This window comes from Colletotrichum truncatum (assembly GCF_014235925.2).
Source record: "Colletotrichum truncatum strain CMES1059 chromosome Unknown Contig_0002, whole genome shotgun sequence".
Classification (NCBI taxonomy): domain Eukaryota; kingdom Fungi; phylum Ascomycota; class Sordariomycetes; order Glomerellales; family Glomerellaceae; genus Colletotrichum; species Colletotrichum truncatum.
In genome coordinates, this window is record NW_027222399.1 from 3,222,245 (window position 1) to 3,236,654 (window position 14,410).

At 52.5% G+C, this 14,410-nt stretch overlaps 5 protein-coding genes across 5 annotated transcripts; 2 read left to right on the forward strand and 3 right to left on the reverse strand.

The window, feature by feature from the left end:
* Positions 1 to 409: 409 nt before the first annotated feature.
* On the reverse strand, positions 410 to 775 carry CTRU02_203824 (uncharacterized protein; the record flags this gene model as incomplete). The annotated part of the gene is made up of 1 exon (XM_036722397.1): positions 410 to 775. One exon carries the CDS (start codon positions 773 to 775, stop codon positions 410 to 412), a length of 366 nt encoding a protein of 121 aa, XP_036586003.1.
* A 4,020-nt stretch (positions 776 to 4,795) lies between these two features.
* Positions 4,796 to 6,281, forward strand: CTRU02_203825 (succinate-CoA ligase; the record flags this gene model as incomplete). The annotated part of the gene is made up of 3 exons (XM_036722398.1): positions 4,796 to 4,945; positions 5,030 to 6,179; positions 6,238 to 6,281. 3 exons carry the CDS (start codon positions 4,796 to 4,798, stop codon positions 6,279 to 6,281), a joined length of 1,344 nt encoding a protein of 447 aa, XP_036586004.1.
* Positions 6,282 to 8,069: 1,788 nt separating this feature from the next.
* CTRU02_203826 (mitochondrion organization and biogenesis protein) lies at positions 8,070 to 8,855 on the reverse strand (the record flags this gene model as incomplete). The annotated part of the gene is made up of 1 exon (XM_036722399.1): positions 8,070 to 8,855. One exon carries the CDS (start codon positions 8,853 to 8,855, stop codon positions 8,070 to 8,072), a length of 786 nt encoding a protein of 261 aa, XP_036586005.1.
* Positions 8,856 to 9,951: 1,096 nt separating this feature from the next.
* CTRU02_203827 (tat pathway signal sequence) lies at positions 9,952 to 11,614 on the forward strand (the record flags this gene model as incomplete). The annotated part of the gene is made up of 3 exons (XM_036722400.1): positions 9,952 to 10,338; positions 10,399 to 11,154; positions 11,291 to 11,614. The coding sequence occupies 3 exons, from the start codon at positions 9,952 to 9,954 to the stop codon at positions 11,612 to 11,614; spliced, it is 1,467 nt and encodes a 488-aa protein (XP_036586006.1).
* A 773-nt stretch (positions 11,615 to 12,387) lies between these two features.
* CTRU02_203828 (calcipressin) lies at positions 12,388 to 13,143 on the reverse strand (the record flags this gene model as incomplete). Its single annotated transcript, XM_036722401.1, has 1 exon — positions 12,388 to 13,143. The coding sequence occupies one exon, from the start codon at positions 13,141 to 13,143 to the stop codon at positions 12,388 to 12,390; it is 756 nt and encodes a 251-aa protein (XP_036586007.1).
* Positions 13,144 to 14,410: the final 1,267 nt, after the last annotated feature.

A 14,410-nucleotide genomic window follows, 5' to 3' on the forward strand; every position in this document is an offset into this window, starting at 1 on the left:
CTTCCCCAGGATTGCGACTGAGCACCAACCCAACGGGACAGTTCCCCCGCTGGCGCCCGCCGGCGCGTCCAAAATCGTCCAACGACTGCAACCCAAGGACCCCTTATCTGTACTTTAACCACATTGAATTGGCTGCCTGCATCCTACGCCCAGAGCTTAACGAGAGCCAGCTTCTTGGCGGTCCGGGGTTGCACCAGAATTTGAGGGGGTTCTGTCCGCTCCCGTTTCCTTTTCATCCTTCCAACCTGCCTGAAATGAAGGACTGCCGTTGTCGAGGTTGAGTAAAGAAATCAATACTGCGGGAGACCAGTCCAGGCCCAAGAACGCCAAGCTTCCTCCTCCTAGGGTAGCGTACGTGGCCTAGCTTAGATCTGTGTGCAATAAGCCACGGTTGAAACCTCCCCCTCACTTAGACAATCTCCTTCCCCCGAACGAGGCGGTGAATGTTTGTGAGCGAGATCCTGTCCGAGCTGGCCCTGCTTTCTTGGGAGTAGACACTGAGGTTCGTCGTCGAGGAGGTTTCTTCGCGTCGGAGGGGTGTCAGGTCTGTTTCCGTCTCTCGTCGGAGGGCAGACGTTCTCGTTTCCTTTTTCGGTGAGGTCTGAGACGACGTGGTCATGCTCGGGCCGGCAGTCTGAGGAGCGGTGGTCTTCCAGTGCTCGCCGTTACCGTTCCAGCAAGCGGAACAAGGACATTGAGGTGTACGGTTGAGCGCTGGAGGAGGAGTGCAGTGGCGCTTCCACCAGCTAAGAGGCTTTTGTTGTTCGGGAGACATCTTGATGACGGTGAGTTATGGGTCGGGCAGACACGAGATGTATAAAAGTGAATGGAAAGGGATCAAGGGACCAAAGGACCGAATCCAGGGTTCTGAAGGTACGTTGGGTAGGTATAGGTAGAGATCGACTGGATTGGCAGAGGTCGAACGATGACCCCTAAAGTACAAAACGTGAAGGCCTCACGGCGAAGGCAAGAAATAGACTGAGGAGTAGAGTGGAAACAGGTGGTCCCGGAAGGGGGGGCCGTGAAGCTTTATACCCACGAGAGAAAGCATCCTCCGAGAGAAGACCATGACGGCCGAGCCAAAGTCAAGGAGGCCGGGCTTGTGGGACCCTTGGTTTGTGTACCCATGACTGCATGTGAACTTGACCAGGACCAGATTGTGCTCGCAAGGCTCAGAGCCCGTGTACCACATACAGGATCTTGACTGGAGGGCCTAGCTTCAGTTTGTTTAGCCGCCGCCGTCGGCGCAGGTCTGGCCGCCCTGCCACAGCGTCGGGTCTCACCTCCCGACGCCTTACAGATGACCGTAGTCAGCACTTGGAGAGACTTTCAAGCATCACTCCAGCACACTGTTGACCACAATACAGAGCAGAATCCAAATGGAAAACTTTAGAGGGGAATGGGAAAAACCTGCCTGTGTACTTGTTACTCACCAGAACTTCAAGGTAGACAGTCCCATTAAGGGTAAGATGCAGGTACGTACTTGTTTAGTCACCTTCGCTAATCGCATCACCTTGTCTCGTCTCGGGCTGCGTCGGAGAAGCCTCGCTATGTTTGTGTCCACTTTTCGTCGACTGTCCTTACATTCGACATACGATTGTGGAGCCTGGCGGCCATGGAAATAACAGTTTTTTCATCTGGAATTCTGTTTGTTCCGAATATGCCCTATCGGAAGCTGTTTCGTTGGGGTTGAAGTCGTGATGCTGTCTTGGTTGTGTTGCGGATGCGACGCCATTGTCATTGTTGATGCGGCCCGGCGTAAGTTGCGGGTCATCCGGTCGATCGTATGTAGGTCCTATGCAGTACGTACTGCCTCATCGAGAGATCGCATATTGTCGAAGAGTGAAAAGTTTTAGGAAGAAAAGGACGGCTGACTACTCGATGTGGTCGGGAATGGTGTCTCGGGCGTGAGAAAACTCGGGAACCAGTGGCAAAGAAGAAATGACTGTTTTCTCCCAACCACGAAACTGAAGTCTAGACTTGTTCAAGGCCCCATCATCCTGACCAAATCACAGTCGCGTCATACCTAGCCCCTGGCAGATAAGGACAAGCGTCGGGATGTGTCCGCCGGGAAGGACTCTCGCTAGGATGCAAGCTAGAAAAAAAAGAATCAAGGCGAGGAAAAGAGACAAGGGAGCGCTATTCCCGTAGCCAGGGTCCGTGATGGGGACCTTAAAACCTTTTTCTACGAATGCCTGGAGGGGCACCACATGCCGTTGAGCCTCACTGTGGATCCTATGCTCTGGACGCCATTCACCCGAGAATGCAATAGCCGAAGGGTCCCCATATTGGGCCGACAGATGCTGTGTGTGGAGGATCTCGGGGTTGTACGCGGAGCGAAGTGGCCTGATTATCACAGCCGGCGTTGCACCTCAGGAATTTGGTGATATAGATGGTCTCGCGCCAGGGTCGGAAGAGCAACTTTCTCTTCTTCTTACTCTGGCTCTCTTGCATTGTTGATTATGTCTGAGGGCTACAACTTTAACGGTGATTATTTGGCAGACAAAGCAACAAGTGTTGATGAGACAAGATAACAACGCCATGTAAGACCAAGGACAGGGGTTATTTGCCCCTTTCAGAAGTTGCGACCAGGGAAGCTTGTGCAGTCCACCTTTTGTCTCAACCGCATATTCAAGCGTCAGCCAAGTTCAGCCGCCTTCTCTTCCATGCTTACCGTCTATCTTAGTTTAAGTTGAGGTATCCAAGACACTTGGTGAGTAAGACATGGCCCGGACTAGTGGTCGCTGAAAGGACTGCATCTGACAACGAAGTGCCTTGAAGCTTCCAATAGGTTCAACTGACTGCTTTTACCTTCAACACACAATGCGGTAGCCTTTGAAAATGTATCATCATAGGTGTGCATTGCCGTTGATCCCATCAAGCCCTCCACCTACATATGGACGCCGTCCACTTAGGTCCAACTTGATGTCAAGGTTGAAGTAAACCGGAATATCAAGTCAATCGCAATCGCAAAATCATTTCTCTTGACACCCGTACAGTCAAGTCGCTCGCGATGAATCGATATCAGCAATCTCACTGGCTGGCCCAGACCGCTTGGCCCTTTGATGGCACTCGAAGTGTCTGGAGCATCGCCGCATCACCGCCACCAAATCCTTTTGTGAAAACTTCAGCTGTAGAGGAATTTGGAAAGCGATGCGACGAAACATCTAGTCATGTTTACCATTGCTATCAGATCTCACAGTACGCCGAAACGCCATTTCGTAGAGCTACCCAAGAGGTCCCGTCTAAAGTGGTACCGAGCAGCGATGTGTCGGTCACCAGGCCCAGCCTTTACTCGTTCGTCTGGTGGATAACCAGCACGTCTATCGAATTCAAGAAAAGGGCTGAGGGAAAAACCTCGACGATGTCAAGGACATTGTCAAGGACGTTAGACCGGACGCGTGAGGAAGCGAGAACTTGGTGGCTTTCCCGCGGGGCAAGCCGCTATTTCACGCCCTGGGTGGTGGCGTTCGTGATCATCAGGGTATTGCTGATTTGGCAGTTGGTTTCGACGCTGGTACAGCACCTGAGGGCGGAAGATCCTCACATCTACATCTTAATTCACAATTGCCGGTCCTGGTCTGTCTCTCCGGGGAGATAGACTGGTTTCTATCAAACGTATTCCGGTAGCTGTTCAAGCGGAACTGGCTGTAGCGAATGCTATATCAGCGGTCTGGTTAGCATTCGTCGATTGCTCATTGTCTGGAGACGGTTCAGCTGATGAGATCGGAGTGTATCAAGGTTGTTCTCAACACCCAGCAGCAAAAGAAATCAAGAGTATCATTCTGCTAACTCAGCTTGCCTGATCTAGAACACCTCCCTCCAACGGGCGGCCCTCTTTGGCAGCATATATCACCCTAGGGTTCAAGAACGTCTATCCGATTTGATTCGAATGGTGTTACAACCACAATCTCTAGAGCTGTGAGTAAAAAAAGAGACAGTTTCAAGATGTTGAAAATTTAACAAAGTAAATTGAACTCATTGGAGTCGCTTGACGCATTTCAGTTTATCTTTTTTGCTCCTCATATCGGGATAGAGTTCCGATGTCTGAAAGTGACGTACGGGTTGGAGAAATTCGCGCCAACGCACCTCAGCCTGCAGAAGCTGCACGTGGTGGCAGATGCACAGGCCAGACAGCTCACTGTCAGTGACTGCAGGGACGATCCGGGAGCTCGGGCCACGGACTGAAAGCCAACCGCTGCTTTACCGGCAGGTTTTCGTCTTGCTGAAGTACCATGAGAGTTTTGGGTGGTGGGATTTTTTCAAACAACGTGCTAACTGTTGGAAATCCTAGAAGTCACTAGTTTTGTGTGTTTTATTCAATCCGTGCTGGATGATGGAAGATTTGTTAATTTTTAGAACCCATCTGTTTCAGCTCAAGTGTTAGGGGAGACGATACCCCTGATAGGTAAAGCGGCGGTGCATTCTTTTGCCGTGGTGTTCGGCTGCAGCGTCCCAATTGCGGGCACAGGACAGCTGTCTCGCTTCGGTCGAAGCTTTGTTCCGGGCGAAAAACAGCCAGTCGGCATCGGGAATTCCCGCGGACCAGACACCTCTGGTTTTCTGCTAGAGATTGCCTTGATAGCGCTTTTCCGCGAAGCCCCCAATTGCATCACATCACACCCAATCTTGGACTTTTTGGTCCTTGTTTTCCTTTTTTGGCACTTTCATTCTTGAAACGCGCCTCTCCTTTTCTCTTCTGGACCCTCTCCCCTCCAGTGTGATTTAATTGAAAGGGCGCGCTCTTTCTTACCTTGTCGAACTCCCGTCGCGACACGCCACATATTCCTTCATCATGTTCAAGCTTGGACGCAGCCGTTTGGCTTCTGCCATCCAGGCCTCCTCAAGGGTCGCCGCCTCTCCTGCCAGATTCCCGGGTCTTGCTCAGCAACAAAGGAGAAACCTCAGCATTCACGAGTACCTCTCTGCCGACCTCCTGCGCCAGGTAAACATCCCGCGACGGCCCCACTCTCCTTTCGACAGTTTTTCAGGAGCTCCCATCAACTAACATATCTTGTTCTCACTTTAGTATGGAGTCGGTGTCCCCAAGGGTTCCAACGCGAAGACTGCCGCCGAGGCCAAGGCCATCGCAAAGGAGATTGGTGGTGAGGACATGGTCATCAAGGCCCAGGTCCTCGCTGGTGGACGTGGAAAGGGTACCTTTGATAACGGTCTCAAGGGCGGTGTTCGCGTCATTTACTCTCCCCACGAGGCCGAGATGTTCGCCGAGCAGATGATTGGCCACAAGCTCGTTACCAAGCAGACTGGCGCTGCTGGCCGCCTCTGCAGCTCCGTCTACATCTGCGAGCGCAAGTTCGCCCGTCGCGAGTTCTACCTCGCTATCCTGATGGACCGCGCTACCCAGGCCCCCGTCATCGTCTCTTCCTCCCAGGGCGGTATGGACATCGAGACCGTCGCCAAGGAGAACCCCGACGCCATCATCACCACTAACATCGATATCAACAAGGGTGTCACCGACGAGATCGCCCGCGATATCGCCGTCAAGCTCGGCTTCAGCGAGCAGTGCATTGAGGATGCCAAGGACACCATCCAGAAGCTCTACAAGATCTTCGTCGAGAAGGATGCTACCCAGATCGAGATCAACCCTCTTTCCGAGACCTCTGACCACAAGGTTCTGTGCATGGACGCCAAGTTCGGCTTCGATGACAACGCCGACTACCGCCAGAAGGAGATCTTCTCCTGGCGCGACACCACCCAGGAGGATGCTGACGAGGTCCGCGCCGCTCAGTCTGGCCTGAACTTCATCAAGCTTGACGGCGATATCGGCTGCCTTGTCAACGGTGCCGGTCTGGCCATGGCCACCATGGACATCATCAAGCTGAACAAGGGAGCTCCCGCCAACTTCCTCGACGTCGGTGGTGGTGCTACCCCTGCCGCCATCAAGGAGGCCTTTGAGCTTATTACCAGCGACCCCAAGGTCAGCGCCATCTTCGTCAACATCTTCGGTGGTATCGTCCGCTGCGACCTTATCGCCCACGGTCTTATCAACACCGTTAAGGAGCTCAACCTGAAGATCCCCATCATTGCCCGTCTGCAGGGTACCAACATGGAGGCCGCCCACCAGATCATCAACGACTCCGGCATGAAGATCTTCTCCATCGACGACCTCCAGACTGCCGCCGAGAAGGCTGTGCAGCTGTCCAAGGTTGTGAAGATGGGTAAGTCACCCCGCACCCTGCGTAAATGTGTATGAACTGTGCTAACTGGGACTTTCAGCTCGTGATATTGACGTTGGCGTCGAGTTCACCCTGGGTATCTAACTCTAGCGTTGTGTTTAGACTGGCCTCGCCCTGTACATTAATTAACATAGCCCTAGGTTGAAAGGAGCTAGCACTGGGAGCCGAATCAAAACTTGTTCAAATGCCATTTCACGTCTTTATATCCTGCTGTGTGTCGTGCCGACGTGACCCTCCAACTGCCTTTTTTTTTTTTTTTTACTTCTACCAGTTATACGTTTCACACGCGCAATTTACCAATCCAGGGTCCGCCCCACACTACTTGTCAGTAATCCGGGATATGTCTGGGATCTGTCTGTAACCAACACTCGCTTGTCTCTCGCTTCTGCATGTGCACTCTCCTTGAGCTGGTATTGCAGCGAACCCATCAAACGATTCGGATGACTAATCTCATTCAACCCAGGATCGATAGCTCAGTGGTAGAGCGAGAGATTGCAGCTTCCGCAGCAACCTATCTCTAGGCCCCGCGTTCGAACCGCGGTCGGTCCTTGAATCCTCCTTTGAGGTTACCTTTTTGCACATTTTCGAAAGACCAACCGCATGCTCGAGCTTCATGTCTTTCTTGGTATTAGTTTTTTCTTTTTCCTTTTCCGGTTCAACAGCTGTGTTGGTATGTCTCTTGAGGTCGGTTATTATATGGTGTTTGTTAGCCTTCTTAACCACAGTTGCATCTTTCATTTGGTAAGCCAATGCATCATTTCACTGGACAGTTGAATTTGGCTGGAAAGACAAATACCAAGCAATTTCAAACAACTGTAGAGGAAGAAAGAGAAAAAAAAGAGGGAGAAAAAAAAAATAAAAGATTGCGCGCCTGCTTGCGCAGACGGACGCTTTGGAGACGCGGCGAATCGAACGCCGGACCTCATCCATGCTAAGGATGCATTATACCACTAAACCACGCCCCCGGGGCTGAATAAGAGATTTTTGCGTGAGCGGGACCTATCCGGGATCCAGTAGACGATGGGTGCGTGAGCCCCTGTTCAACACGTCCATTGTCCCATGGTCATCCAGGGAGGTTTTCAGGCATCAGAAACCCTCGGAGGTCCTGGTCTGAACCAGATGATTTGAGCTTTCGCTTCGCATGTCAAGCTGATAAGACAGTATTTCGGTAAAAGCATTAGACACTTGAGGAACAAAAAAGATTTGGTTTTACGGACAGACATGAGAAAGTACTATACAGGTTGCATCGAGTTGGCACTGGGTCTTTAGCTGCGGTTGATCAAAGGTTCCAACGGCCTCCAGGTACCAAACATTACATAAAGATTACCGACATATCAAGATGGCCATGTACCGAGGCGAACTCAACGTTGGCGATGCCCCCGTAGGAACACTCATACAGAGATAACCCGAATTTGCACAAGTTGGAGGTTTCTATATACACCTTGTCAAGTTACGGAGCAGAACTATATACGTTGAGGCTGCCCATAGGATGCTTTTCCTGTTTAGTTTGAGTTGACTGAACGTCGCCATCTTAACATGCACTTGAGTTATAGAGCTCACCCCATAGTCCAACAGCTTCCTCGTTAATGTCTTTGGTACGAAGCTGTGTAGATAAAGAAAGTAGGATATCCCCCTCCAAGACATCAAACCTATAGCAAGGCTTTTTAGTAAATCGCTGCCAGTCATCTCCACAGAAAGTATTAGTGCTATGCAGGTAGCGCAGCTCACATGTCTCTAAGATGAACCACACAATGCCTGATGAGTAGAAAGGTTATTGAATTAGTCATCGGGCCTAAAACGGATGTTGACCCGGGTGTTTTGGGTATTGCAGTAAAGCGGAGATGTTCGAATGGACAGTCGCTCTCCTGCCGCTCACATGATGCTATCGCCCAGTCTCCGCTGAAGCTTCTCCCCCTTATCCTCAGCTGCCTCCTCCTCCTTTCTCCTCTCGATCGCAGCCTTCCGGTTGTCGTGATATGATGGGTCACGCGCAACGCCCTCTCTGCGCCACTTGCGCGGCGGCTTCATCCCCAACTCGGCATACCGTGACCATACGCTCACACCCCGCCGGAACCACCTCTCCTGCCGCTTCTCCTCCTCTTCCGGAGAGGCCTGCCACTTGCTCCTGAGAATTCTGCGGATACTTTCGGGCGACACCTCAAACATGGCCGCGAGCTTCGTAGTCGTGTATTCCTCGGGGAACTGCGAGTTGAGCGCCTTGATGCCAGCGATTGCGTCCGGGGATAGGCGCTTGCGTGGATTCCAACCCTCTGGAAACTTTTCTTTCAAAGCTGCCTTCTGAATCTGCCATTGCTCTTTATTGCGTTTCTCTCCGAAGCTGAAATTGCCGTCTTCATCTTCGTTACGAGGTGTCTTGCTGAAGCTGATGCCACCAGGTTTCTGCGTCCTCCTTGCCGCCGTTTGATCCCTGAATGTGACCTTTTCTTTGTATTCCCTCCCCCTCTTGCCTTCGGGTGGACTATCGGATTGCTTACGGCGCGAGGTCGTAGTGAATGGGGACTTGGGGCCGATTTGGAAAGTCGTGGCGTTGCTGCTAATGCGCTGCGGTAGTCTTGCTACGGCCGGCTCGGAGATGTGCAGCTGCGACATGCCCTTGATAAAGAGTCGCAAGGGACTCAAACGGCAAGAGCACAGCATGGTTGGAATATTGGAACTATCGTTCGAGTTCTCGGGGCAGGAGGAATTATCCAGAGATACGGTACGGTGGTTCAAAGGGGGGTTTAGCTGCAGAGGCAAACTGGATGCGAAAAAAAGTCAGGTTCTGGTTCTAATTAGTTCAGTCGCGACGGGACGGGGCGCGCTACGGTGGAACCGTCACAGGGGCACTCCGGGGGCAAGGTGCCGTTGCGCCGGTGGCACCGGCGCTGAGTCCACAATCTTGTGTAAGCCTGCAGGGACCCGGGAACCACTAAACAAACCAGCATAGCACTTGCCTTGCAGCTCGCAAGAATCTTGTCAGATTCAATCGGACCAAGTCTAAGACAACTTCACAAGTTCTACTTCACATACTAATTCCACCGCAAAACACTACAAAATGCTCTCTAGGCTCAACAACAAACTCACGCCATAAATTCAAGTTCATTGTTTTCTCGTGTGAGGCATTACGGATCGATATTGCGTAGATGTATAACACCCATCATTCCCTAACCCCGCAGAGCTAGCTGCAAATGCAACTCTGATGCACGTGCAAGAATCATAGCATCATCCATGCTCTGGCTTCGCGGCCGCACAACCAAGTTGGCGCTCGGCTAGTGTTCCACCCTCCATTCCACGCCTGCCAGCTAATTCACACTTTTGGATTGGGAGATGGGGTCCAGTGATTCGCCAGGCGTTGCCGAACCCCTCGTTCGAAAAGGGCCACCAACTCGTTTGTCCGTACTCGACGGCATGTGTCTAGATACGATGAAGAGGTCTCGGGTCAGCGAGTTCCAATGCAGTGAGGAAATCATCGTCTACGGTTGCGTATAGGAGTCCCCAGCATTTGGGTGTCATAGCTCGCAACAAGCTCGCTGAGGTAGTCAGAGTTCGATGAAGTCATTGCTTTTTTTGGCGGAGCTTGCCACATAGTGGATTTTGTGAACTAAACTTCAAGTACTAAATCACTGTTCGCCTCTCATTCTTATCTTCAGTTCTTCAGTTCGTAGCACAATTATTCTTGGGATTCTTCACTGCCTCTGGGGGCATTCTATTACCACTTTCATTCACATCTCATACAAACCAACTCACCAGGGCAATGGCAGGCCTGCTCTGGCACAGGGGCTCAGACTGGAGAGAAGTATGGGACTACTCATTCAAGTGGTCAGATAAACACCTTACATCTGACGACCTTCGACCTTTGATATATACATACGATGAGCTAGGAGCACAAGCTCTGGACCGGCTGGATGAGATATCACCTCCCGTCAAGCCACCGGTTTCAAGTGAGAAAGGAGACAACTCACCGAAGGGAAAACCCCCTCATCGCGATCTCTACGCTCTCTTGAAAGAAAATGCCAGCTCGGATGAGGTATTGGGGAAACTCTGGGACGAAGTCACAACCATTCCAGACTGGGTAGACTGGGCTCAGATCGAGCGTGGGCAAAGGGTCTTCGTCCGCTATGCTGGGCCCGCCATTTTCGCTGCAAGTTTCTCCCTTGAATAAGCATCATCTATGTCGCTGTTCACTAACACTTCATGACAGCTCACATTCCAGTCTCTCGTAGGCGGCTTTGGAGGTCGCCGTGTAGTCGAAACTCTTGCCCGAACGGGTGGCTTCGGCGTGAAAGTAACGCGTCGCCGCCTCCTTGAGACCTTCCAACACATTCTCCAAGTAACCCGCGACCTGCCCTCGGTCCAACCTGGCGGCGAGGGCTTTGCATCCTCAGTGCGCGTGCGCCTCCTTCATGCAGCTGTCCGCAGACGCATCCTCGCCCTCGCCCGCGAGAAGCCGTCATACTACGACGTTGAGGCATGGGGTATTCCAGTCAACGACCTAGACTCCATCGGCACCGTCTCAACGTTCTCGGCAACGCTCATCTGGATCGGACTCCCACGGCAGGGCATCTACCTCACCGACCGAGAAAAAGAAGACTACGTTGCACTCTGGCGCTGGGTCGCACATATACTGGGGACGCCGACAGACGTCTTCGAGTCCGTCGGCCGCGCGCGAGCGATGATGGAGTCGCTCATGGTTTCCGAGATTGAGCCCTCTGATACCTCGAGAGCGCTGGCGACCAACGTGTTGTCCGGGCTAAGCAACCAGCCGCCGTCGTACGTTTCCAGAGACTTTCTCGCTGCCGAGACATACTGGCTCAACGGGGCCAAGCTCGCGCGCGCTTTGGGTGTCGAGAGGCCGCCGTTTTACTACAGCCTCCTTGTCCTCGGCCAATGTATCTTCTTCATGGTCATGTGTTACTCTCACCGTTTGTTTCCAAAGTGGGACGAGGCCCGCGGCAAGGTAACTATCATCCCATTACAAATATCAATTTTTGGCACTTACAAGCGACTACCTCGGGGACTTACATGTCGCCTCAAAGCCGATGGGGATGGCGACGAACGTTTGAGTAAGCAGACTCAGCTGACATATTTTCCAGAAACTCCAAAAGGGCCTCTTCAACATAACGATCAACAAACCTGAACTCGGCGCATTGGGAAAGGAAACCAACTTCGAGTTCAAGTACATCCCAACTCTCGACATGATGTCTACCGAAGTTGCGGGTAGTTCCTACCACGTCAACGACAAGGCCAACGACGTCTCGTCCCCGACGCGGCGTGGGGTACGCAAAACCGAGCGACGGAACCTCGCGGCCCTCATCCTGGCCTCCGTCGTCGTGGGACTTCTCGCTTGGTTAGGTGTGAAGAGCGCCTCAGCGCTGTTTGGGAGACTCGCCGGGATCGTCGTCACCACCCGGCGGTGACGCACTGTTAGCTTAGCCCCAGGTGCGGAGCAGAGCAAGCAAGGTCAGGAAACTTTTTGGCGCAGAAAGCGGCGGGCTGATCCCCGACTGCGGGCATTGTAGTGTATCCCGACTGGCTTGGTTGGCCGGCATATCGACCCGACCGGGTTTGGTCCGCGTTCCGTAGGGCACTTTGCTTCGAAGTGTACGTACTTTGTTTTTTCGGGTGCATATGTTGGATCACTTAATCCTCCAGAGTTGTTTTCGCGACGTCGATCACTGCATCTGAAGATCAAACAGCTCTGGCTTTGTGTCTTTTTTTTGTGGGTTCTTGGGACGTCAGTTTCTCCACGGCATGAACGTCGTTGCTTCATCTTTGGAAGGAGCATGGGCCTTACAAGTCATGTTGAGACAAGACACAAGTGATTTAGGGACTAATTGATTATTGGTTGGTAATCAGTTTGTTTTGTTTCGCTGACCGTTCAGTGCGGTGCGAAGGGGGAATCTAGTGTACAAAAAAAGGTGTCCGTTTGCTCCAAAGAGCCGGCACATTGATAATGAAGCTTTTTACCATGGCTCAGTAGGTGGCCATTTCTCCGCACAGAGTCATTCCAATATCCATCAATCGAAAACAATCCTCTCCGACCCTGTATGCGTGCCCATCTTTCCCTTATAAACGCCGTCGCAAAGAAATTCCCAAGTGAAGATGCTAGATGCGCCCAATCCTGGTCACTGCATTATCCATATCATGTCCCAACGCCTGAACAAGCTCGCTCGGTAAAACATTCATTTCCTCATGCGCAGTGCATAAGCTCCACGGGGGGACGGGAGGTGTGCGCCATGATCGGCTTGGTGTCGATGGGGCTGATGTCCATGGGCTCGTCCGCAAAGTCCTCGAGGCAAATGGCCGGGAGGTCTGGACTGCAGCCCTGGGCATCGGGCTTGTAGAGAAGAGTAGAGCTGCGGCTGCGAGTTTGCTGAACACCGTCAACGGGGCTAATGGGGGTCTCGACGCCGGAGGGGCGGTGGTTGAGCTTGGCAAGCGCCTCGGCGAGGTCCTCAGCGTGAACCATCTTGTTGGGGGCATCCTCGAGCTTCATCTCCCAGCCGTGAGGGGGAGAGGGAGGAGGAGAGATAAAGAAGAGCTTGCCGGCGTCGGGAAGGGCAAGGTGACGGTCAGTGACCTCGACAGGAGTAGGCTGGCCGAAGTAGACGCGAACACGCTCGCCCATGATAGCCTCGCTGTCCCAGATGCGGCGGACGGCAATAGCGTCGTCTTCAGAGAAGAAAGAGACGACAATGCGGCGGAAGGACTTAAGAGGTGCCCATGAGTGGATGGGGGCCGTCTTGGAAACGAGGTCGCGAATGGTCTGCAGGTTATCGGGGCGGAAGATGTTGGTGTCGTTGAGGTTTGTGAAGAGGAGAGTGTTTGAAGGCGGTGTCGGCTGAACCAGAGGCGGCAGGGAGGAAAGGTCGAGGGAAAGAGACTTGGAAGAGCCTGTTGAGCGTCTCGAGAAGATAGGGCGGGTATCTGACTTGGGCGACTCCATTTTGTGTGGTTGGAAGAGTAGCAAGATGTGTGGTGGGGTGTGGTTGTGTATTGCGATGTTGATAGAGATGCTGAGGCTCGTTCTTTTATGGCGATGATGCTGTCAAGCTGTTGAGGTAACCCGGCTTGTTTGCAGTAAGCGAGTCTTAGATTGTGTGTATGTCTTTGTTTGTTTGGTACTTGGAATAGAGAATGCAAAATGATGGTAGTCTGCGGGAGGCGGTCTTAGTTATATGTTAGGCGTGCCGACGTGGGAGTGGCTGCGCAGTGTAGTCGGTGCTTGGCTGCTGGGGCAGGCGGAGTGTGGGATGGATGGCTGAGTGGGAGTGGACCACAAGACTGTGGGAGGGGGGTGTGTCTGTGTGATGAAACGGGAAGGCCACACGGACTCACAGGCCCGTTTGAAGTTTCGCCGCCTTCGAGCCGTCACAGTGGTGGGGACGCTGCAGCGATGTGGTTCCTTATCCCTCTGACCCAGTGGCCTCCCAGCAAGGTCAGCCAAGCCAAATAGACCGGATCGGATGAGAGGTTAGGTACCGTAACGCTATGCCAGTCAATCTAGGTCAACAGGTACCTGAAAGAGAAGAAAGGGAAGGGCCCTGAGTGCTTGCAGCTACTCTAAGCACAGAGCATGCTAAGCACAGTGTCTATGTTAGCACAGGACACTTAGCAGGACCAGCACGCCGGCAGAATGGGGCTGTGCAAAAGCAAAAATTCTTTTTTTTTTTTTTCTTCCGTCCCCCTCTCTCTCGCGCTCTCTACCGCTCCAGTAGGCTTGGCAGTTTACTGCCTAGGTTGGCAAATGGATTCTGATGACTTTGCTGACCCGGCCGGCCTATATTCCGTCCACTCACACACAGCGCATAACACACACACCGCAGTAGTTGTAGTGATGCCGCCCTCTCTGTGCCTGTCGGACTCTTTCCCAAATAGTGAAGTAGAACCTGATCCTCCTGCAGCGTACCGCGGTTGCGATTGCGGTTGCGGTTACGGTTACGGTCCACGAGGTTGGAGTGGCACTAGAGAAATGTTCCATTGTGGACTGGACTCTGTTAAGTGATGTATGTGGAGCCAAGACAGGCTCTGGTTTGTTCGCCCCGCCCGAAATCGAATTGTCGAGAATCCCATTCGCCACCCCAGCCATACCCTTAGTACACATAGTAGGTGTAGTACACTGCGTGACTGCTACATCCCTCAAGGGACAAGCACTTTGCCGCAGTTGCTCTCTCTCACCTAAACGCCCTTAGCAATAGGAGCGCAACTAACGA